The 22740-nt window shown below is 41.2% G+C and overlaps 3 protein-coding genes across 5 annotated transcripts; all 3 read left to right on the forward strand.

Annotated features, from left to right (window-relative positions):
• The first annotated feature begins 111 nt into the window (after positions 1-111).
• Positions 112-3817, forward strand: LOC137878197 (lipopolysaccharide-induced tumor necrosis factor-alpha factor homolog). Of its 2 annotated transcripts, none has more exons than XM_068718386.1 (5): positions 112-221; positions 1591-1750; positions 2061-2102; positions 2752-2896; positions 3008-3817. In XM_068718386.1, the coding sequence occupies exons 2-5, from the start codon at positions 1606-1608 to the stop codon at positions 3111-3113; spliced, it is 438 nt and encodes a 145-aa protein (XP_068574487.1). In that variant the 5' UTR covers positions 112-221; positions 1591-1605; the 3' UTR covers positions 3114-3817. The 2 variants fall into 2 exon arrangements, with proteins under 2 accessions (XP_068574487.1, XP_068574488.1); XM_068718387.1 differs by having other exon boundaries at positions 113-221; positions 1594-1750.
• A 5187-nt stretch (positions 3818-9004) lies between these two features.
• Positions 9005-12388, forward strand: LOC137878397 (interferon-induced protein 44-like). The gene is made up of 8 exons (XM_068718690.1): positions 9005-9032; positions 9592-9603; positions 9760-9793; positions 9877-10075; positions 10892-11041; positions 11206-11377; positions 11490-11590; positions 11715-12388. The coding sequence occupies exons 2-8, from the start codon at positions 9594-9596 to the stop codon at positions 11874-11876; spliced, it is 828 nt and encodes a 275-aa protein (XP_068574791.1). The 5' UTR covers positions 9005-9032; positions 9592-9593; the 3' UTR covers positions 11877-12388.
• A 990-nt stretch (positions 12389-13378) lies between these two features.
• LOC137878725 (interferon-induced protein 44-like) lies at positions 13379-22009 on the forward strand. Of its 2 annotated transcripts, none has more exons than XM_068719120.1 (8): positions 13379-13445; positions 19507-19530; positions 19837-19866; positions 20146-20344; positions 20579-20731; positions 20900-21071; positions 21158-21258; positions 21391-22009. In XM_068719120.1, the coding sequence occupies exons 1-8, from the start codon at positions 13390-13392 to the stop codon at positions 21601-21603; spliced, it is 948 nt and encodes a 315-aa protein (XP_068575221.1). In that variant the 5' UTR covers positions 13379-13389; the 3' UTR covers positions 21604-22009. The 2 variants fall into 2 exon arrangements, with proteins under 2 accessions (XP_068575221.1, XP_068575223.1); XM_068719122.1 differs by lacking the exon at positions 13379-13445 and adding an exon at positions 18261-19143.
• The last annotated feature ends 731 nt before the right edge of the window (positions 22010-22740 follow it).

The raw sequence follows: 22740 nt of genomic DNA on the forward strand, positions 1-22740 counted from the left end.
GAACAAACACTGTCATATTTATTCTGTTAATTCTCTTTAGACCCACCCAGTCACATGGAGTTAAAGGGAGGGGAAAGAGGGAGGGGGCATGAAGCTGGGACTGTAGTCCCTCCATTACGTTGTAGAAAAACAGGAAATACTTTCCTCTATCCTGCTTCCATCTCCCCTGGCTTCACCGTGATTCTTCCTACCTCACCGAGTACCAGGCTCCAACAGAGAGGGTGGGTAACTTTCTCTTTTATTTTGATGGAAAATAACAGGTAGGTAAATCTTATTTTAAACTTATGTAGTTACTATCTACTGTTGCGATGGTGTAAAGGTTGTATGATTGTGGACATTGACCTTATTTAGCTGATATTATTCAACCACTGTAAAAAAGCAAAGCAATGCAAAGAACATGAAGGTAGTGAATAAATTGGTTATGTAAAGCTTATTCAGACACACTGAGCAAAAAAAACAGGGCGAGGCACAAGTACAATGCTGTGGTGAATTAATGTGCGTGGCTCATGTTGCTCTAATTGATTTATGATGAGAATCAGGAAGTCTTGCAGGGACTGGCTGGGCTTGTTGAGAATGATCCGTTTACGTTGCAGCCTTTTTCTGTTCTCAAAATAACGCAATAAAGCATGTTGGTTTCCTTCACTGAAAGAGGCTCTAATGGATCTGGACAAGTACAAAACAGCATTATCAGTGCAAAGAGCTTTTAAACGCAAGCTGTACTGCCCCACGCCTCCCCCACTTAGCAAATGACTTCCATCCGCCTGCCACACACCAAGACATTCTGTAGCAATACTACAGTTTGACATGTCTCCATATTTATACTTTAATATACTTAGTTTTCCCCAGTGGTGGAAAGTAATAAAGTACGTTTGCTCAAACAAACAAAAAAGGACCACGGTACACTACCCGCCCAGCACCTAACAGCTGGTGAACATACTGAAGCATTTATTGTAGCAGCTAGATAGCCACATATTTGTCTCAGGAGATGGTAGAGCAAATAATAGATTTGCTGTTGCAGATGTTCACGTCAGTGTGGCTTGTAAAGAGGATGTGAAACGTATGGTTAAAGTGTGTAGATCCTCTTGAAATGTCAGTTAGTACACAGAAGTCAATTCACTTCCTGTTGCTGCTGTTCATGAGTTAAATCAATAAATCTGATCTGACCTCAATCAACCAGATCCATCTGATCATTTCTTAAAAACATTTTGGAGATATGTTTATAACTGGAAATGTGTGTGAGGTGTTACGGTTTGCTTCTAAACCCTCTTTTGCTCTCATCTACATTTGTGAAATATTTTTTTTTTGTATCTGGCTGCATTTCTAACCAAACCTATGAAACTGTTGATGCATGCTTGGTTACAGTACAACATTTAGTTTGGCTCCAGTTTATATTAAAGCTTTTCCACTTTCTCGCGCTATCACTATGTCACTATGTAATGAAAAGTGTTCACATACTGTTTGTATTTTTTGTGGCAGCAATAGAATACAATGCCTTACATTTATAACTAAGTTTGTACTTTTTGCTTATTACCTTTTTTAAAGCCTGTTGATCAACTAAAGAAAATAATAATACTCATATCTTATATGCAGTAGAGATTTCTGAAGATGGAAAAAGGATACCCACCACATGAATCAGCTCCACCGTACCCTGGGCCACCTATGAACTATGGGGGTGCAGTGCCACAGCCAGGGATGTACCCTCAGCCGGGCCTCTCGCCTGGAGCGCCTCCACCTGGTGTTTATCAGGGAGGTCTGTGTCTGACCCGGTTAAAAGCTGATACTGTTACCCCTAGCTAATTTTGCCCATCTACGACCTAGCAACACCTTAATGTTTAAAACAAATGGACCTTTGTTTTTAAGCTTTGGCTGTATGACAACAAATAAATAAATAAATAAATAATAATAATAATAATAATAATAATAATATATATATATATATATATATATACACACTTCACACATACATGTATTTTATGTAAAGCCAGTTATAGATGATTTATGGAAATATCTGTTCTGAACCATCCTTTCCTGCTTTAGTAAATTGTGTTTTTATCTACCAGGTGTTGCTTATGCTCCGGGCCCGGGTGCACCTGCCACAACAGGTGAGACTGTTGCTTTTGGTGTTTTGCAAATAAGTTTCAATTGAGTCCACGGAATTTTGCATAGGGAGGAGATCTGGGTGGTGGATGAATCACTTTAATACAGGAGATTGCTTTTTGTGTCCCATGTGAACGAAGTTACTTACTAGTTTTGATGCCTGAAGCTAACAAAGTACTTTTGTTGAGTTTTTGTTTTGTTTTGTTTCAATTTTGTAGTAATTTTAAGCCAAACCATGGAGTTCTTTACTAAACCTAACAAAGTAGTTTTGTAGTGTTTGTTTCTGATGTATTGTTCGTTTACTACATGTTTAAAATTGTTTCCCTCAAATGTATATTTTAAAGTGCAGTTTAGATGTATCAAGTTACAGTTGCTGTGCTGTTGGCGGCCTCTGCTGGTCTTGCTGAGTCAGTGCAGTCAGTACATTTCATCCTCAAATCTGGTAATGACATCTAAGACTGAAAAGTCTAAAATAACAACAGAAATGTCTGACTTGCTGACCACATATTATTACATAATGCATTATGAAAAACAACATTAGTTATTACCTAAAAAAGGGGAACTATTAACCTCCAGTTATCTTGTACAAGTGAATATGGAGACTAAAGAATATGGAGATAAATCCTGAATTTTTTGTGCTGTGCATTTCCTCAGTGACTCACCTGGTAGTAACACCGGCACTACATGAAGTCCCAGGACAAACTGTGTGCCCCCACTGCCAGCAGACAGTGATCACCAACACAGAGCACACTGCCGGCCTGCTGACCTGGGCCGTCTGTGGTGGCCTCGCCATCTTTGGGTAAAAACACCTTTTTGAAGAGAAACTTGTCTAGTTTTTATCTACAAAAAGTACAAAAAAAATACTTTTTTAAAATTGAAATTCCAATTAATACCTGGTTTTCACCTGCAGGTGTTTTCTCTGCTGTTGTATCCCGTTCTGCGTTGAGGCCTGTCAAGATGTGGAGCATCGCTGTCCTTCCTGTCAAAAAGTCATCTACGTATACAAGCGAATGTGAATGGGGAGAATATCACAACGCTTATCTGTAGTCTCTCTTGCTCTACAACGTTCTTTTTTTATACCGATCAAAATTATAATCCAAAAGGCAATTATCCTATAGTGACATCTTCACTGTCATGTTGTGACTCTTTCCTATGATTTGAATGCTATTGATATATGCATCATACTGTGTTATACAAAAAACTGTTTTCAGCTGTCTGCTGTAGTCGTTAGTCGTCCATTTTGTGCAGTTGGTTGCCGGGTGTGTTACATTTTCTGCAGCACACTAATTAGATTGTGGTGGTCAAAGGTCACTGGGACCTCATAAAACACATTTTTGGCCATAACTCAACTAATTTGCCAATTCTCATGATTTCATTCAAATATCTAATAAAATGGAGTGATGGGCATTTTAGACAGACATAACTGTATACAATGAAGAGGTGATTACTCAATAGTTTTCTTTAAAAGGCATTTGTTCAATTCACTGTTTGGTATTTTCTAGCAAGAGGATGCATCACACTGAGAGATTAAAGCCATGCTAGCTGCTCTGTGAGGCTGTACACAGCGGTGCTGAATGCTCACATTAGCATGCTAACATGCTCACAGGGAAAATGCAAACATACCAATGCTTAGTAGAAATATCTACCATGTTTATGTTTGAGTTAAGGGTGTTAACATGCTAACACTTGCTAACTATCATTAAACACAAAGTGCAGTTGAGTCTGATGAAATGTCTTTGTTTTGCAGGTGTGTGGTCATAAACTCAAATACAAATTGGAACTAATGGTTCTAAATGAAGGCTTATCTATCAGTTGCTAAGATGGTGGCGATAGAGGAAAGGTCAGGATCACAAAAGCCATTCTTCTGGGAGCCATGAATGTCTGTACAACTTGTTTTTGCATCTGATTGCAGTTAAGTGGCAAAGTATAAATGTGCTTGAAGCCAATGTGTCGGTTGTGAGGGGTGAGAGGCAGCCTGCACCAGAGGTCTGCCCAGAGGGCCACTTCCACCCAAACCTCCCAAAGGCAATTAAGAGAGTGGGGAGGAAAAACTGTAAGCGCAGGATTTGGGAAAAGAGAGAGAGAAGAAATCATTTGTTTATTTATATAGGCTAAATCAATTTAATTCATGTTTTTTCTCATGTATTTTCATATATGACATGTAGCTTTCTTCATTATATTTCATGACACAATTGTCCTTGCATCCTGCCACTATTTCCCAAAATACATATCATTTACCGTACATTCACTGTAACTGCATGTACCTATTTAGACTGATCTTTGGGGATTGCACTGTTTTTGCAATTGGGCACATTTGCATAGAAAGGGTGCAGTTGTTTGCAAATGTATGCGTATTACCTAATTCAAATATATGCAAATTCCACAGGAGGAACGAGACACTATTTGCATGTGATATATATAAGTCAAATACAAATGTTGTGGGTAAACTAGTTCTTACTTCATATGTAGTTTGAAGAGGAATTTTCCATGATAAACATTGACATACAACACAAACAACAAACACCTTCTGGACACATTATGGGATGATTTACTATAATTGAAAGAAACTTAACACCAATCACCCCGTTTTCTTTGCTGGTCTAAAAATCATACATATAAACAATGGTTTGGTTCAGGCATGGCATCTCTTTCTCACTCTCTATTCATCCTCCCAAAGCACAAATAAAATCGGGTTAGAAAATAAGAGAGGGACAAAAAACGGAAAGAGAGATCAGAGCAGAAAAGCTCTTAATGCAAAAAGCATTAAGTAGGCTAACGAGTAAATTAAACAGAAACTGAAACTTAACTTTGCAGATATTTGATCCGTATTATTTTAGTAAATTAAACACTTTTTTCTGTGGAACATCACTACACCACTGTTTAAGCTCACATCATATCAGGTGGCAACCTAAGGTTCTGAAAAGTGGACGCAATGTGGAAGTGCCTTAAACTTGCATTCTCTCTACTGACCAGCAGGCGGCGACTTTCTCTTGTTGCAAAAATAAGTCTGTGAGTAAATGACCTTACTTCTCACCTGATATATTTCCTCAGTAAACATTGTAAACATAAACATAAGGTTTTGGTTTAAATCGCTTGTTTTAAGTATTACTCAATACAGAATGATGTTCATTTAGTAAATTATGGTCCCCTTCACAGTAACATAGGCAGAATAGATTGACCGCTCGCTACTGCTACCAGAGCGTCACTTCTCTGCAGTCCAAATATGGTCACTTCTACTCATTGGTTGCAAAAAAAACAAGATGGCGAAGGCCTACATGCTGAATGCGAGGGATCAAAACGACAACGTCAACACAACGATGGGTGACGTGACGACAACTACAGTGGGTACGGAAAGTATTCAGACCCCTTTAAATTTTTCACTCTTTGTTTCATTGCAGCCATTTGCTAAATTCGAAAAAGTTAATTTTATTTCTCATTAAAGTACACTCAGCACCCCATCTTGACAGAAAAAAACAGAAATGTAGAAATTTTTGCAAATGTATTAAAAAGAAAAACTGAAATATCACATGGTCATAAGTATTCAGACCCTTTGCTCAGTATTGAGTAGAAGCACCCTTTTGAGCTAGTACAGCCATGAGTCTTCTTGGGAATGATGCAACAAGTTTTTCACACCTGGATTTGGGGATCCTCTGCCATTCTTCCTTGCAGATCCTCTCCAGTTCCGTCAGGTTGGATGGTGAACAGCCATTTTCAGGGCTCTCCAGAGATGCTCAATTGGGTTTAGGTCAGGGCTCTGGCTGGGCCAGTCAAGAATGGTCACAGAGTTGTTCCGAAGCCACTCCTTTGTTATTTTAGCTGTGTGCTTAGGGTCATTGTCTTGTTGGAAGGTGAACCTTCGGCCCAGTCTGAGGTCCTGAGCACTCTGGAAGAGGTTTTCTTCCAGGATATCTCTGTACTTGGCCGCATTCATCTTTCCTTCAATTGCAACCAGTCGTCCTGTCCCTGCAGCTGAAAAACACCCCCATAGCATGATCCTGCCACCACCATGTTTCACTGTTGGGATTGTATTGGGCAGGTGATGAGCAGTGCCTGGTTTTTTCCACACATACCGCTTAGAATTAACGCCAAAAAGTTCAATCTTCGTCTCATCAGACCAGAGAATCTTATTTCTCATACTCTGGGAGTCCTTCATGTGTTTTTTTGGCAAACTCTATGCAGGCTTTCATATGTCTTGCACTGAGGAGAGGCTACTCTGCCATAAAGCCCCGACTGGTGGAGGGCTGCAGTGATAGTTGACTTTGTGGAACTTTCTCCCATCTCCCTACTGCATCTCTGGAGCTCAGCCACAGTGATCTTTGGGTTCTTCTTTACCTCTCTCACCAAGGCTCTTCTCCCACGATTGCTCAGTTTGGCTGGACGGCCAGGTCTAGGAAGAGTTCTGGTCGTCCCAAACTTCTTCCATTTAAGGATTATGGAGGCCACTGTGCTCTTAGGAACCTTGAGTGCTGCAGAAATTCTTTTGTAACCTTGGCCAGATCTGTGCCTTGCCACAATTCTGTCTCTGAGCTCCTTGGGCAGTTCCTTCGACCTCATGATTCTCATTTGCTCTGACATGCACTGTGAGCTGTAAGGTCTTATATAGACAGGTGTGTGCCTTTCCTAAAGTCCAATCAGTTTATTTAAACACAGCTGGACTCCAATGAAGGAGTAGAACCATCTCAAGGAGGATCAGAAGAAATGGACAGCATGTGAGTTAAATATGAGTGTCACAGCAAAGGGTCTGAATACTTATGACCATGTGATATTTCAGTTTTTCTTCTTTAATAAATTTGCAAAAATTTCTACATTTCTGTTTTTTTCTGTCAAGATGGGGTGCTGAGTTATTAATGAGAAATAAAATGAAATAAAATAAAATAAAATGAACTTTTTTGATTTTAGCAAATGGCTGCAATGAAATAAAGAGTGAAAAATGTAAAGGGGTCTGAATACTTTCCGTACCCATTGTATGTCTACTTCTTATATCCAGTCACTACATTTTATGCAAAATGCACTTTTTCCCGGCTGTTCAACATAAACACGTGTCTCTAGTGCAGGGGTCGTGAACCTTTTTGACTGGGAGAGCCATAAAGGCCAAATATTTCGAAATATATTTCATTGAGAGCCATATAGTATTTTTAACGTATAATAAAATAAATATGAATTCCCGTCACCTTGCCTGGTCCACACACGTAGTTGCTGCTGACTCATCTGCACTCTCCGCTGTAGCTCCTCGCATGCCCTTTTCCTGCTGTCCCCCGCTGGATATTTCGATGCAAATGAAGCATGGTGAGTATCGAAGTGCCGCTTTATATTTGACCGTTTCATCGATGCATTTTTATCATCGCATATTAGACATACTGCAGATCCTGCTCTGTCCACAAATGCAAATTCCTCTGTCCACGCAGCCTGGAATGCACGGTAATCATCGTCTTTTTTTCTTTTCGCCATCTTTTCCGTTACAAGGGTTGAAGCGGATAAATTAGTTGGCTATCTGATAAAATAGATTTCTTCACCTTTACAATGACCCGGACATGCTCGCGAGCCATTGGTTCCCTACCCGACCCACGGGTGACCCGTGACCCGTGAAATTTATCTTCAAAACTAATTTCTGTTTACTTTAAAATGACACAGTATTATTAACAAATATCACAAGTATTTTAAAATCAGTTCCAAACTGATTTTTTTTTTTCAACTCAAAATTGTCTGGGAGCCATATGCCGTCACCGGAAGAGCCATATATGGCTCGCGAGCCATAGGTTCCCGACTGCTGCTCTAGTGCCTAGAGAGGAATGAGAAAAGACCATCCTCTCTGTGTCACCTCTCAGAAAAGATATGCAGCTCCATCTGACGTCCGATGGGGCTTTGTTCAATATAGCACCACCTCCAGCTCTCCATGACATCCATTACACATGTTCACTTTAAAATGCATTACATTGTTGAAATAAGTTATTTTTTAAATTGTCTTTTAGTTCATTTCTGAAAGCAAACTGACCTTGTTGATAAATGATAAATAACAGCAGCAACACATTTTTTTTAATGCATCACAATTATAATGATTCCTAAATTACTCAGTACCACTAATTGCCTTGTATGCAAGTTTTTATTACTACACTGTGTTTAAGGAGCGTACAGTGGAATCATTCAGATCAGAACTATCACACAAAATTTAACCTAAAGTATTTTCTGTACTTCTAATTAAGTACAAACGATTAAATAAGACATTGCTCCAATCCTATCTTTCCCTTTGCTGTAATATGAATTATAATAATTTATGTGATGAACAAAGTGTGCCTCACCTGTCTGGTCCTTCTGTATTGTCTTTTACTGCTTGTTATGAGTAATTTGTACTTTGAAAGAAAGGGATTTAGGAGAGGATTACAAAAACAAGAAGACTTCTGCCAACCCTATGCCCTGTACATGCTGCAGTCATTTCCCTTTGCTACCGATGGCAGGGGGAAGTATAAAGTAAAGGCTGAACTAAACAGAAACCAAAACTTTACATTATGTGGTCGGTATTTTGTTATTACAACAGACACTGTTGCTCCAACAGTGCCAACCACTGCATGGCTGTGCCACCAAACAGCATGTACATAACAGCCTTCTACTGTCAAATGTAAGATCAAACTGGCTGGTTACATTATACTGTGACCTACTTTATAGTATAAAGTAGCAATAAATGTAAATACTTAAGAACAGGTACCACAAAAGTGTACTCTACATCAGTACATGTACCTACTTCCTTCATTGGTACTTTCCATGGCGCTTCACTCTGTGTGTTTGAGCTCAGATTACTGACTTTGCTGTTGGGGGATTTTCTTGGTGTTGGCAGGTTGGTTAACCTGAAAGTGAAAGTAAGTGGATAACTTCTATAATAAGAACCGTTCTTCCAGTCAACATTATTTGAAGTGGCACTCTGCAGGGCCACAGATATAAAGGTAAGGACTTTCTATTATGTAACAACGGGTAATGTGTAACTCAATTTATGCATATGGTTTTTATAAAATGTCTCTTTATGAATTTTAAACAGAAACACACTTTTATGAAAGACATGCTTTATGTACTGCAGAGTACTGTACTATACGTTATTAATCACTGAACTTGAAAGTGAAAATGGTCTTGACTGTCATTTCAATTTGGTACGCGTTGACATAACTTTGACATACTTGAACTATATTTTCTTCTTTTTAGTTAAATGTGTGACCACTGTCTTGGTGGTTTTACCTGTGTCTCCTGTTATCATCTTCTTGCTGCTAACAACTGCTAGCACTTATGTATAACATGTTCTATGTTTTTCATTAATTATTTGCATTGTATGTTTCTTAAAACATTTTCTATTCAGCAAAAACCCTTGAAAAATAAATAGAAATAAACACTTTCATTTGCATCTTTAGTCTTTAATTGAAGTTAACATTTCAATTTAGGCACTTGCAACATTCCTTCTAGAACATTTGATTTAAATTCATAACATTGACATGTTAATGTCTCCCTTTACAGCAATGGGGGGAGGTAAGTCTTGAATTGTCATAATTTCAGCTTGTAAATGTTCCAAATATTGCAAAAGTCATTGAAATTTGTAATGCTAACATTTACCAAAAGGAATGCATGATGTTGCTGAAGTTTAACGATACAGCTTTATGTTAACATATGTAACTTTCTCTTTAGCATATTTTAGTCAGCCATGGAGGGCTGTGACGGAGTGAGTATGAGTCACATGTTGTACATTTAATAATCAATATAATAAAGTAAACTGTTCTAATGTTTTTTTTCTTTTATTAAAAGGAACTATCAGGAGAATCTTAAATTTGTGAAATCTTACCAACCTCAAAACCAAAATGTCAAACATCTCCGAATTCTGATTCATGGACCGGTCGGGTCTGGCAAGTCCAGTTTCTTCAACTCTGTTGAAAGTGTTTTGACAGGCAGAGTTACTGGTCGAGCTTTGACAGATGCAATCTCTGGGAGGAGCTTTACCCAAAAAGTATGAATAACTTGTTAATTGTGGTGATTCTAAAGAACTGTTATGAATGTTTCAAAACCCATCACAGCCTTATAACTGAAATGGCTTTAAAAGCATTAAAGATAACTGATCACATTATGCATTTCCACTGATAATTTTCGTACACTATCCAATATTTAACTTTATACCATGGTCACTAAAAAAAAATCAGGATTCTGATTGGTTGGAAGGATTAACATTTAGTAACCGAACAGTTTAATTGGACAGCTATGATGGATTGTAGGCCAATGTGTCCGATTGCCTTTCTACATTAATGTGCCATTATGACACTGTAGGTAATGCATCCAACACTGACCCTTAGCAAAAGAGTTTGGAGCTAGTGTTGTATATGTCACCATCACCAACAGCTGTAAAATATTATGAATGGATTCTCAGTTAAAACGACACAAATTTCATTTGAAATGTGTTTGATATTTGTGTAAATCTAGAAGTACAAATGAATTAACTTTAAAATAAAGAAATAGAGGACTAAAAAACTTTTTTTCCCCAAAACATTTGAAAACTCTGAGCCCAGCCTTGTTAGATGTTGCTTAACGTAGCCTAATTCTGAATTTTTGATTTGTGTTCTTTGTGTACAGCACATATATTTGGTGTAATTGTATTGCACATCCAGTTCATTTTTTTGTCATCGTGCAGACAAGCTTAGATAAATAGCTTTAATTGAATGCCTCACCTGCTGTTTTCTTGGAAGAAGCAATGTCTGTTTGACATTTTTTATTGCAAATTCATCAGGGATTTGCTCAAGTGATGCAAATAATTCCACCTTCTGCTTTACAGTACACGGCTTATAAAATCCACAAAGACCCTGATAGTTTTTACTCTTTCATTTTCAATGACATCATGGGCTTTGAGCAAAAGACTAACAAAGGAGTTGATGTGGAAGACGTGAAACTGGCCATGAGGGGACATCTGCCAGATGGTTATAAGGTACAACCCTTTGAACTCTGACATTATTTTAGTTATTTACTTTTCTTTTTCATACTGTTTTGCATCTAACACTTTTTTTTGCATTACATTATGCAAAATGCTATTGTTTAACTGTTATATTAAATAGTTAATAGTAATTGATCTTTTTTAAATCGTTTTTCTAGTTCAATCCTGAAGCCCAGCTTCAGGAGACTGATGAAGACTACAACCCAGCTCCCACTCTGGATGACAGAGTTCACGTCCTGGTTTGTGTCATTCCTGTTGCCTCAGTGTCTTTAATAAGTGAAGAAGTTGTGCAGAAGATGAGAGAAGTCAGACTAGCAGCCACTGAAATGGGTAAGAGCAGACATCACAACGGTCATGACTGTGTTCACTATTGGAACCAGATCTGGTTTTATGAATCAAAATACCAGCAAAGCAAATATGGATTATGTTTCTGTCTTGACAGGAATTCCCCAACTGGCTATTCTCACCAAAGTTGATGAAGCGTGTCCTAAGCTGAAAACAAATATGAACAAAGTATACACGAACAAGTACTTGAAGGAACAGGTAGGTTTTTATTAGTGATATTGTATTTGTTGTTAGAGTTCAATTTTCAGAATTTGAGCAAAACAATCAAATTTTTTTGTCACAACTTTGCCATTTACTAATCAACTGAAATCCTGTTACTTAGGTTGACAAATTCAACATGTTGCTAGGAATTCCACCGAACTGCATCTTTCTTGTGAAGAACTACCACTCAGAAACCAACACAAAAGATGATATTAATGCGCTGATCCTGAGCGCACTGAAACAGATGATTACCTTCGGAGAAGACTTCCTCAACAACCTGTAGACCTACATACTGCTGAGGCAAACCTTGTATGATCAAAGCATGACAGATTAGCTTTACATTGTTGTTTTTTTACAGTATTGTGCACTTTTATGTTAATTTTCAAGCATGTTACTGTAGTAATTATATTCAGCCTGGTCTCCTAAAAATGACTACTTGCTAAGACTCTCCCCTTGAATGCAAACTGGCCAATCATATTGAGCATTGGCAGCTCTGACCAGGGTCCAACCGCTATCCGGTTCTGTTCCATAGACTCTCAGGAAATCATTTCAGATGTTCTTCATTTTCAGGCCGGCTTTGTGGATTTCAAGCCAGTCCTGGTTAAACGTTGTTTAATACTTATTATACTTATTATACTTATACTCATTAAGTTACATAACAAACGTACTTAATTTAACCCAAACTGTGATTTCTTTACTGAACCTAACAAAGTAGTTTTGTTTCAATTTGCAATGTTAACCACATATTTAAACTACTTTATACTTTGGGAATAATAAAAAACTGTTAAAAACCTGGATGAGCATAAAATGTGTTTGTAGTGAGCAACATTAAGACTTCACAGCGTGGCGGCGCTTATTTAAAGGTGGGAATGAGACACACAATGGAGGCCGCGCTTAACACACTGTGTGTATAAGACACAACAAAGCGGCGTGCGTTCTTCTGTCTTTTGTTTGGTGGAGTTTTATCCAGCCGATGACAGGGGACCGTAATGCGCTCTGTTGGTGGGTTAAGCGGCACGCTGGTCTCCGTATGGCAGCGGGAAAAACAGTGGATGTCGACTTGAATAAGAATGAAGCAGAGCGTAGAAGTTATCCTCCGTTCCTTTGAAGACTTCATATAAGTTATCATTCTCTCTTTCAGTATCCAAGTGTGTGAACACAGATGTTGCTCGTTCAGCGAGGTTAGAACTGTTTCCTAGGTTGTTTTCGGGGACCAGAGTTGTTACCTCCAGCAGCAATGGAAAGGCTCAGTGAGAAGGTGTGCCTTAATATTGATCACCTTGGTGATGTCATAGCCATGTCACATGGCCTCCATGGGGTTCCCTTAAGTCCATCATTGTTGTGCTTTAAACCAAATCTCACACTCAGGTGAGATTGTTAACACCTGATGGGGGTTTCATTGTTTATTTGTATAAAAAGCTGATAAAAACCCTGATAACTGCTTCATCTGCCAAGCACTAAAGTTACTGTATTCCATTTCAATGGAATGAAGTGGTTCAGCAACTACTACATGTAGTTGTTATACATTATTTGTTGATCCTCATTTTGTTGCTCTCATACACTGATGTTGTGGTAAAATCATGTGACCATCACTACCCGTCTTGTACAGCGTGTCTAGTCTAGAACGGTTATAATCATGCAATGTATTCTGTGAAGATGTAGAGCACTGCTGTCCTTCCTGCCACAAAGTCATATAAGTGAAAATGAAACTATGCTGATTGTGGGAGGGAGGCCTGTTACAGCATGTGTTTCTCTACTTCTTTCCTTTGTTTCTGATCAACAATTTGGAGCTATTCATGCAGCTGTGCTCATTCAGTCGTGACTTCAGGCGGCTCTTTCAGAAATCATTTCAGTAAGGCTGTGATTGAAATCCTTTTGCTAAAAATTCAATATAAACATTTGAATAGCTATAATACTAAAAAAGTTGAACACGCTAAACAATGTGGACATGTCAGTTTGAGTGTGTCCCTGTGTCAGATTAAGTCTAAATCATTGTATTTAGAGGTAAGATAGCTCATATAAGAGATTTTAAAGGGCTTTCCTTTTTGAAATTCTGTACCAAAATGTCCTGATATTCTCAGTGACACTCTGAAATGGTCTGCTACTGATCTGAAGTGAACTTAGTTAGTGACAATTGGCCACACTAGAATGTTCTGACACTGTAATAGTGACACTATAAGATCTTTTGATATTAATCTGACGTGAAAATAGTTTTTGACAACAGACAATTTCCTTATAGTCCTAATCAGTTTACAGGGAAGATAGCTCATATATCAGATTTTAAAGGGCTTCAATTTTGGAACTCTGCATCAGGATGTCCTGATATTATCTGAGTGACACTCTGACTTGGTTTTGAAGTCAGTGCACGCTCTTGCAGTAACGCCTCGTACCGCAAAACATCGTGGGTGTTGGCTTGACAGTGGTTTTCAAGGTAGACGTGTCAGGTATCACAAAACGACAGACAAGAACCCAATAGCACGACACAGAAAACAGTTCAGGTGTAGAAACCGGGTTTAATAACCAGCAGATGTCAAACCAGGTAGTAACCCGCGTGGCAAACAAATCCAGTGGGAGCAGGCAAAAGAGAAGGTCCAAAGTCCAAAAAGGCAGGTCAATACACAGATAATCAGGATCAGAATCGGAATGACAGGTTGCTGGATAGCAAGGGAAACACACTAGACAATCTGGCAGAGAACTGAGGGAAATGGACCGGTACATATACACTGAGGGGCTGATTGCTGATGAGGAGCAGGTGAGTATGGAGGTGGGGCAGGCCAGGTGAAATGAAATCAGCAATTAGTGCAGAGCGGGGGGGAGTGGCAGATTCTGAAATGACATGAGAGTTAGTGTGGCAAAACAGGAGACAGACAAATGAAAAACTAAAGCCTGGCTGAAGTTGTGACAGAACCCCCCCTTCTAGGGACGGCTCCTGACGTCCCACCGGGCTGGTCAGGATGGTCCCTATGGAAAGCTGAGATGAGGTCAGGGTCCAAGATGTTACGAGCTGGAACCCATGAGCGCTCCTCAGGGCCATAACCCTCCCAATCGACCAGGTATTGAAAACCCCTTCCCCGCGGTCGTGACTTGATGAGACGATGGACAGAGTAAGCAGGACCCCCGTCAATGAGCCGGGGGGGTGGCGGGGGTCTGGAGGAGGGCTGGAGCTGGCTCTCCTTTACGGGTTTGATCTTGGAGACATGAAAGGTGGGATGAATTCTCATGGAGCGAGGAAGGCGGAGACGGACTGCAGCAGGGTTGATGACCTTAGTGATGGAGAACGGGCCCACAAACCTTGGGGCCAACTTCCTAGACTCTACCCGGAGTGGGAGGTCATGTGTGGACAGCCAAACCTTCTGACCAGGAGTGTAGCAGGGTGCAGGGATCCGACGGCGGTTGGCATTTCTCTGGTACCGGTTGGACGAACGCAGGAGAGCAGAACGGGCCCGCCACCAGGTGCGCCGACAGCGCTGGATGAACGCCTGGACAGATGGGACCCTGGCCTCTCGCTCCTGCTCCGGGAACAGTGGAGGTTGATATCCCCGAGAGCACTGGAAAGGAGAAAGCCCTGTTGCTGAGCTTGGAAGCGTATTGTGAGCATACTCCACCCACAGAAGCTGTTTGGACCAGGAGGTCGGTGTCTGGGATGCAATGCAACGCAAGGCAGTCTCCATTTCCTGGTTCATCCGTTCCGTCTGTCCGTTGGATTGAGGATGGAACCCAGAGGATAGGCTGACCGTGGCCCCCAACAGCTGGCAAAACTCTGTCCAGAAACGAGAAGTGAACTGTGGCCCCCGGTCTGAGACAATATCACAGGGGAGGCCGTGCAGACGGAAAACATGATGTAACATAAGTTCAGCCGTTTCTTTGGCAGATGGTAATTTTGGCAACGGAACAAACTGAGCAGACTTAGAAAATCTGTCCACGATAGTCAGAATGGTGGTGTTACCCTCTGAGGGAGGCAGTCCGGTGACAAAGTCAAGTGAGACATGGGACCATGGACGATGAGGAATAGGCAGTGGCTGAAGAAGACCAGAAGGGGCATGGCGAGCAGTCTTGTGCTGAGCACAAATCTGGCAAGCGGCGATAAACTCCTTGGTGTCCTCTTCAATGGAAGCCCACCAGAAACGTTGTTTTAGCAGAGCTAGGGTGCGCCTAACCCCTGGGTGACAGGCAAGGCGAGAAGAATGTCCCCACTGGAGGACCTGAGAGCGGAGACTCACAGGCACATACAGACGATCATCAGGGCAGGCACTGGGAGCCGGGTGGTCGGCCTGGGACTGTTTTACCTTGTCCACAATGTCCCAGGTAACTGCGCCGATGACCACCTTAGTGGGGAGGATACTCTCAGGCTGTGTGGGACAGTTGTCTGACTGGAACTGACGGGACAGGGCATCTGGTTTGACGTTCCTTGTACCTGGGCGATAAGACAGGGTAAAATCAAAACGATTAAAGAATAATGCCCATCTGGCCTGACGGGAGTTCAACCGTTTGGCTGACCGGATGTACTCCAGGTTTTTGTGGTCTGTCCACACCACAAACGGATGCTTTGCCCCCTCCAACCAGTGCCTCCACTCCTCGAGAGCCAGTTTGACAGCCAGTAACTCCCGGTTTCCGACGTCGTAATTCCTTTCTGCTGGGGACAACTTGCGGGAGAAAAAAGCACATGGGTGTAACTTTTGGTCCTCAGCTGACCGCTGAGACAGGACTGCCCCCACCCCGGAGTCTGACGCATCCACTTCCACAACAAACTGGTGTTCAGGATCTGGAAAGATGAGAATGGGAGCAGAAGAGAACCGTGATTTTAACTCCTTGAACCTCCTTTCTGCAGCAGGGGACCATTGGAAGGCTATCTTCTGGGAGGTGAGGGCTGTCAGGGGAGCTGCCACAGAACTATAGTTGCGGATAAACCTACGATAGAAATTGGCAAACCCAAGGAACTGTTGAAGCTTCTTCCGAGTGGTGGGAACCGGCCAATCCGCCACCGCTTTAACCTTGGTGGGATCCATATGAATACGTCCAACTGAAATGATGTATCCCAGGAACGACACCTCAGTGGCATGGAACTCAGACTTCTCCACTTTCACAAACAGCTGGTTCTCTAGGAGTCTCTGGAGAACACTGCGGACATGCTGCACATGTTCCCGTTCAGTCTTTGAAAAGATGAGGATATCGTCAAGATATACAAACACAAACACATTGAGAAAATCCCGGAGCACATCGTTCACTAAGGCTTGGAATATTGCAGGAGCATTAGTGAGTCCGAAAGGCATAACCAGGTACTCATAGTGGCCTCTAGGGGTGTTGAACGCCGTCTTCCACTCATCCCCCTCCCGGATGCGAACAAGGTGATAGGCATTCCTGAGATCAAGCTTGGTAAACACAGAAGACCCTTGTAACAGTTCAAATGCAGAAGAGATGAGTGGGAGGGGGTACCGGTTTTTAATGGTGACATCATTCAGACCGCGGTAATCGATGCAGGGTCGGAGGGATTTGTCCTTCTTATCCACAAAGAAAAATCCGGCTCCAGCAGGGGATGAAGAGGGACGGATGATGCCTGCTGCCAGTGAGTTGTTAATGTAGTCGTCCATGGCCTTGGTTTCAGGGGCTGACAGAGAAAAGAGTCTCCCCCTTGGCGGTGATGAGCCAGGGAGGAGGTCAATGGCACAATCGTACGGGCGGTGTGGGGGAAGCGATGTGGCCCGTACTTTGTTGAACACCTCCCTTAAGTCATAGTACTCGGATGGGACACCTGAGAGATCTGGGAGCTCATTAGAGGAAGAGGTGTTGAAGGCAGGTAGCAAAGCAGATTTCAGACAGACCGCATGACAATGTTCACTCCATTGTAGAATGGAACCAGTCCCCCAGTCAATATGTGGATTATGTTTTATTAACCAAGGAAACCCCAGGATGATTGGGTGCTGAGGAGTATTTATCAGGTGAAAGGTAAGTGATTCAGTGTGGTTACCAGATATGCCCAGATGAAGAGGAACAGTGCGGTGGGTTACTGTGCAGAGGAGGCGCCCATCCAGAGCAGTCGCCTTGATAGGCTCGACCAAGGGTTCCTGGTTAATACCCAGTTGCATGGCAAGACCACGATCCAGAAGGTTGGCATCGGCCCCGGAGTCAATGAGGACAGAGACAGCGTGTGATTGTCCATTACAGTTGAGCTGGGCGTGAAGTAGTGGACGAGAGGGCATTTCAGAGTTCATGATATGGCTCACCAGCGCCCTCTGGATTCCTGGTGAGCCCTGTCTTTTACTGGACAGGAAGACACATAATGACCTCCCTGCCCACAGTACATGCAGCAGTTCTCCCTTTGGCGCCGCTGTCGTTCAGCTGCTGACAGCCTGGTCCGGCCAAGTTGCATGGGTTCAACCGGGTCTCCAGAGGCACCGGTGGGAGGAGAAAACATTGAAGTGGGAGGCGACGATGGAGGACATGGAAGGCTCCGGGGAGTACTGATCAGCGCTCTCTCTCGTCTCCTTTCTTGGAGACGCCCGTCAATGCGGATGGCCGTGGCGACGAGCGTGTCCAAATCAGTCGGAGGATCCCGAGCCGCCAGCTCATCCTTGATGCCATCAGAAAGGCCGTTGTAGAAAGCGTCAGTCAGGGAGGAAGCGTTCCAGTCACTCTCCGCAGCAAGTGTCCAGAACTCAATGGAATAATCAGTCACTCTCCGGTTCCCCTGAACCAGGTTTAACAGTCCACGAGCAGCCTCTCGACCAGGGGTAGCGTGATCGAACACCTTCCGAAGACCCTCAGAGAAGGCAGTCACAGAAGAACAGAAAGCCGACTGCTTCTCCCACTCAGCGGTGCCCCAGTCCCGAGCCCGCCCAGTAAGCTGGGTGATCATGAAAGCCACTCTTGACCTCTCAGTGGGATATGTGAGAGGCTGAAGTTCAAAAGTCAATTTGCACAAAGTCAGAAAAGAGCGGCAGGTACCTGGAGCTCCAGAAAAGCGCTCCAGAGCACTTAAGCGGGGTTCTGGACCCAGAACAGTGGGAACAGAAGGACTGGTGGGTGGTGAAACCGCTGGCGTTTGTCTGGGCTGTATGAGCTGCTGAAGCTGATTGCGCAGAGCCTCCAAATGTTGGTTGTGGCGTGCAGAAGTCTCCTGGAGAGCCGTTGCCATAGCGGTGAATTGCTTCTCATGATGGTGTAGGGCAGCAGCTTGTGCTGCCATTTCCTGCCTTATTTTCTCCATGTCGGCTGGGTTCATTTTTGGCCAGATTGTACTGTCAGGTATCACAAAACGACAGACAAGAACCCAATAGCACGACACAGAAAACAGTTCAGGTGTAGAAACCGGGTTTAATAACCAGCAGATGTCAAACCAGGTAGTAACCCGCGTGGCAAACAAATCCAGTGGGAGCAGGCAAAAGAGAAGGTCCAAAGTCCAAAAAGGCAGGTCAATACACAGATAATCAGGATCAGAATCGGAATGACAGGTTGCTGGATAGCAAGGGAAACACACTAGACAATCTGGCAGAGAACTGAGGGAAATGGACCGGTACATATACACTGAGGGGCTGATTGCTGATGAGGAGCAGGTGAGTATGGAGGTGGGGCAGGCCAGGTGAAATGAAATCAGCAATTAGTGCAGAGCGGGGGGGAGTGGCAGATTCTGAAATGACATGAGAGTTAGTGTGGCAAAACAGGAGACAGACAAATGAAAAACTAAAGCCTGGCTGAAGTTGTGACAAGACGGTGGGTTGACTGCAGTACGTATTCTCACTGGCATAACAGCGGATGTAAGATTTTTTTTTAAATATAAATCATTTTGATAAACGTCATCTTAACTACAATACCGTGATGGATGTTCATCCCAATGCTCTTATAGTGGCATGACTCACTGTATGAATTCTATCATTAAATTCATGCAGAGGTACAATTTAATTTTTCTTTCTGTCCAGATACTTCTTTGGATCGAATGAAAGGTAAAAAAATAATAATTTCTTGACAGTTTAGCTTTGTACTTTCACTTTTTCTATACTCTAACTTTTGTGTTTTCTGTAAATTCAATTTGATTAATTTAATTACACATATTCAAAAAGAATAAATACTTCACTCGTGCAGCACCTGAGTCAGTTTTACCAGTGATAACTTACAACATGTCTGAACTTACAAATGAATATTCTGAAATATGAAGCCTCAAATATTCAGTTGAAGTTTGGTTTGTTTTTGATAATAAATATTGTTTAATAATGTTTCTTGTTTACATGTTGCCTTATATCTTTTTGTAGCCATGGGTGGAGAATCGACAAAAGAGCAGCGTAAGATACTCAAAATATTTCAGAACATTGTTTAAACTCAGAAGATTACGTCACACATTTATTTCACGAGTGTGGAGGAGAGGAATAAGTAGATCAACAGTCGTGAATAAAACCCTGCACTCTATTACTGTCATTTTGTTTCAGTTTCATGGTGGTTTAGTTTGGTGTCTGTGACGACCGTGCAGAAACCACAAAATATGTGCAACATATGGAAAACTGATAATAATGTTGAAATGCATTGTGATCTGGAATATAATCTTACATTTTCTTTATGAACAGCAATAAAAACAAATACCTCCAGTTTGTGAAGGATTATCAGCCTCATAACAAAGAAGTCAAACAGCTCAGAGTTCTGCTTCATGGACTTACTGGTGCTGGCAAGTCCAGCTTCATCAACTCTGTTGACAGTGTGTTACAAGACAGAATTACTGGTCGAGCTTTGACGGATTCAATCGGTGGAAAGAGCTTCACCACAGAAGTATGAATCCCTTTTCAGTGTGGTTTAACTAGGTCTATGTTATACACTGTAAAACTTCATGAACTTAAACTACTCTTTCACCTAGTATTTCTGATTTATTTATTTTTGTGTGCACCTGCAAAGATAATTGCAGTACACAGCTCAGGCAGCAGCAGTTGGGCAACTAGTTGCCTCATAGACATTTTTCAATTTGAAGCAATAATGTCGTCATATCTGCGGTTTTCTGTTTTACAGCACAGAACTTACAAATTCAATAAAGGAGGACCAGGGACATTTTACCCTTTTGTCTTCACTGACTTGATGGGACTTGAGAAGGACAATCATGGAGGAGTTTGTGTGGAAGACATCAAACTGGCCATGAAGGGGCACATAAAACATGGTTATGAAGTACAGTCCAATTAATTATTGAATTCATTAAGCTTTGTTGGATATATTTCAGTATAACAAACCAGCTTTGTGATCTGTTTTGCATAAAGAATTTTATTTTCATGAAGATACATTTAAGGAACTATTTGCACAAGTTATTCTTTGATTCAATTTTACATTATTTTCTAGATCAATCCGTGCTCTAAAATATCAGAGGATGATCAGAACTACAACAAGGACCCCACTCTGAAGGACCAAGTTCATGTTCTGGTTTGTGTCATCGATGCCAACACACAAAACATACTGGATCATGAATCTGTGATAAAGATGAGGGACGTCAGACTTGCAGCTTCTCACATGGGTAAGGTTTAGTTGTTTGGGTTCATAAATTAAATCAAATAACCTGACAAACATTAATCTGATTGAATTGGATCTTTGTATCGGCAGAGATTCCCCAAGTGGCTATTCTCACCAAAATTGATGAAGCTTGTCCAGAGGTCAAGACCGATATAAAGAACGTGTATAAGAGCAAGTACCTGAAGAAAATGGTAAGTTTCTATTTTATGAGTTTGTAGAGTTGTTATTCTAATTGGAATACAATTTTGCTTAACATTTTCAAACTTAAACACAAAAATATTTTTGGAGCAGCATTCCTTAAATGTGCAATTTTTCCAAATTAGGTGGACGACTTGAGTGTTAAGCTGGGCTTTATACCAAACTGCATCTTTCCTGTCAAAAACTACCACTCAGAGATTGAAACAAATGATGAGATTGATACACTGATACTGAGCGCACTGAACATGATCATCAACTCTGGAAGAGACTATGTCAACAACCTACAACCTAGACCTACACTGCTGAGGAAAATCTTGCTTTATCTCAACATGAAATAAAGTCAGTTTGTGAACAGGATGTAATGAAGTAAAGTCAGTTTGTGAACAGGATTTAATGAAATAAAGTGGGGCTTCTGGCTTTTTGGTTTTCATTTGTAAACATGTAATGCATATAGTATCTGCTCTAAATGGTCTTACCTCAAGTTGAATAAAGTATGATAGGCTGTATCACTATCACTATGCATTTGAGTTTTTGCATTATTATTTTGCTATGTTTTGTTGATTCAGGTGGTGGTTTCTGATGTTCCAGTGTCCCAGTAATCATAACACATTTCTAACTGGCTAAATTTGATTGAAAAGTGAAACTTGTATTAGACCACTAATTACATATATGCTGCATCTATTGTTTTATTTCAAAGTTTAACCTGCTATTGAATCATTGTGCTAATACTGCTGTTCAGGTAAAACCCACAATAAATAACATAGATAATGAAATTTGTATTTAGTCTTTTATTTCATTCCTTCCATATCATACACTAGACTGTCTTGTAATGCAAGTGATCCACGCAATATTACACCATGTGATGTAATATGTAGAAAGGCATGTAAACTGGGGGCATGAATTGACCTCCATTGGTGACAAATAAAAATGAAAGTAAAATTTACTGTAGGAATAATTTCCTACCGGAATATTTGTATTTATATAATTTATATTTTATATTTCTACTGACCTGTGAAATCCTTAGGATTTTCTTGTGTCATTTCTTTACAGAATCTCTTTCAGAATATGATTGAGGTATTTTCCTCTATTTCTACTTCTTCTACGTCAAATAATGGAAAGATCACTGCAGACCCTTCACACCCTGGACACAAGCTGTTCCAACTCCTCCCCTCTGGTAGGCGCTACAGGGCTCTGTACGCCAAAACCAGCAGACACAGGAACAGCTTCTTTCTTCTTCTCACTGGCCGTCACTCTGATGAACAATAAATAAGTCATGATGCACCACTACCTCTGTTTGCACTATTACCACCACTTGCACTATCACTTCAATTCTATTGCCATTGTTGTTTATAGGTTTATGTTCACGTGTGTGTGTGTGTGTGTGTGTGTGTGTGTGTGTGTGTGTGTGTGTGTGTATATATATATATATATATATATATACACACACATATACACACACACACACTTTCTTTTGG

This window comes from Cebidichthys violaceus, unplaced genomic scaffold, assembly GCF_023349555.1.
Source record: "Cebidichthys violaceus isolate CVI_PGR_0920_01 unplaced genomic scaffold, fCebVio1.0.p SCAF_23, whole genome shotgun sequence".
Classification (NCBI taxonomy): Eukaryota; Metazoa; Chordata; class Actinopteri; order Perciformes; family Stichaeidae; genus Cebidichthys; species Cebidichthys violaceus.

Coding starts and splice junctions, on each gene's coding strand:
- LOC137878197 (XM_068718386.1), top strand. CDS start 1,606: ATGGAAAAAGGATACCCACCACATGAATCAGCTCCACCGTACCCTGGG. Junction 2,103..2,751: donor GGGTGCACCTGCCACAACAG/GTGAGACTGTTG, acceptor GCATTTCCTCAG/TGACTCACCTGGTAGTAACA. Junction 2,897..3,007: donor GGTGGCCTCGCCATCTTTGG/GTAAAAACACCT, acceptor TTTCACCTGCAG/GTGTTTTCTCTGCTGTTGTA.
- LOC137878397 (XM_068718690.1), top strand. Junction 9,794..9,876: donor CCATGGAGGGCTGTGACGGA/GTGAGTATGAGT, acceptor TTTTATTAAAAG/GAACTATCAGGAGAATCTTA. Junction 11,042..11,205: donor ATCTGCCAGATGGTTATAAG/GTACAACCCTTT, acceptor TCGTTTTTCTAG/TTCAATCCTGAAGCCCAGCT.
- LOC137878725 (XM_068719120.1), top strand. CDS start 13,390: ATGCAGCTGTGCTCATTCAGTCGTGACTTCAGGCGGCTCTTTCAGAAA. Junction 19,867..20,145: donor AGAATCGACAAAAGAGCAGC/GTAAGATACTCA, acceptor CTTTATGAACAG/CAATAAAAACAAATACCTCC. Junction 20,345..20,578: donor GAAAGAGCTTCACCACAGAA/GTATGAATCCCT, acceptor TCTGTTTTACAG/CACAGAACTTACAAATTCAA.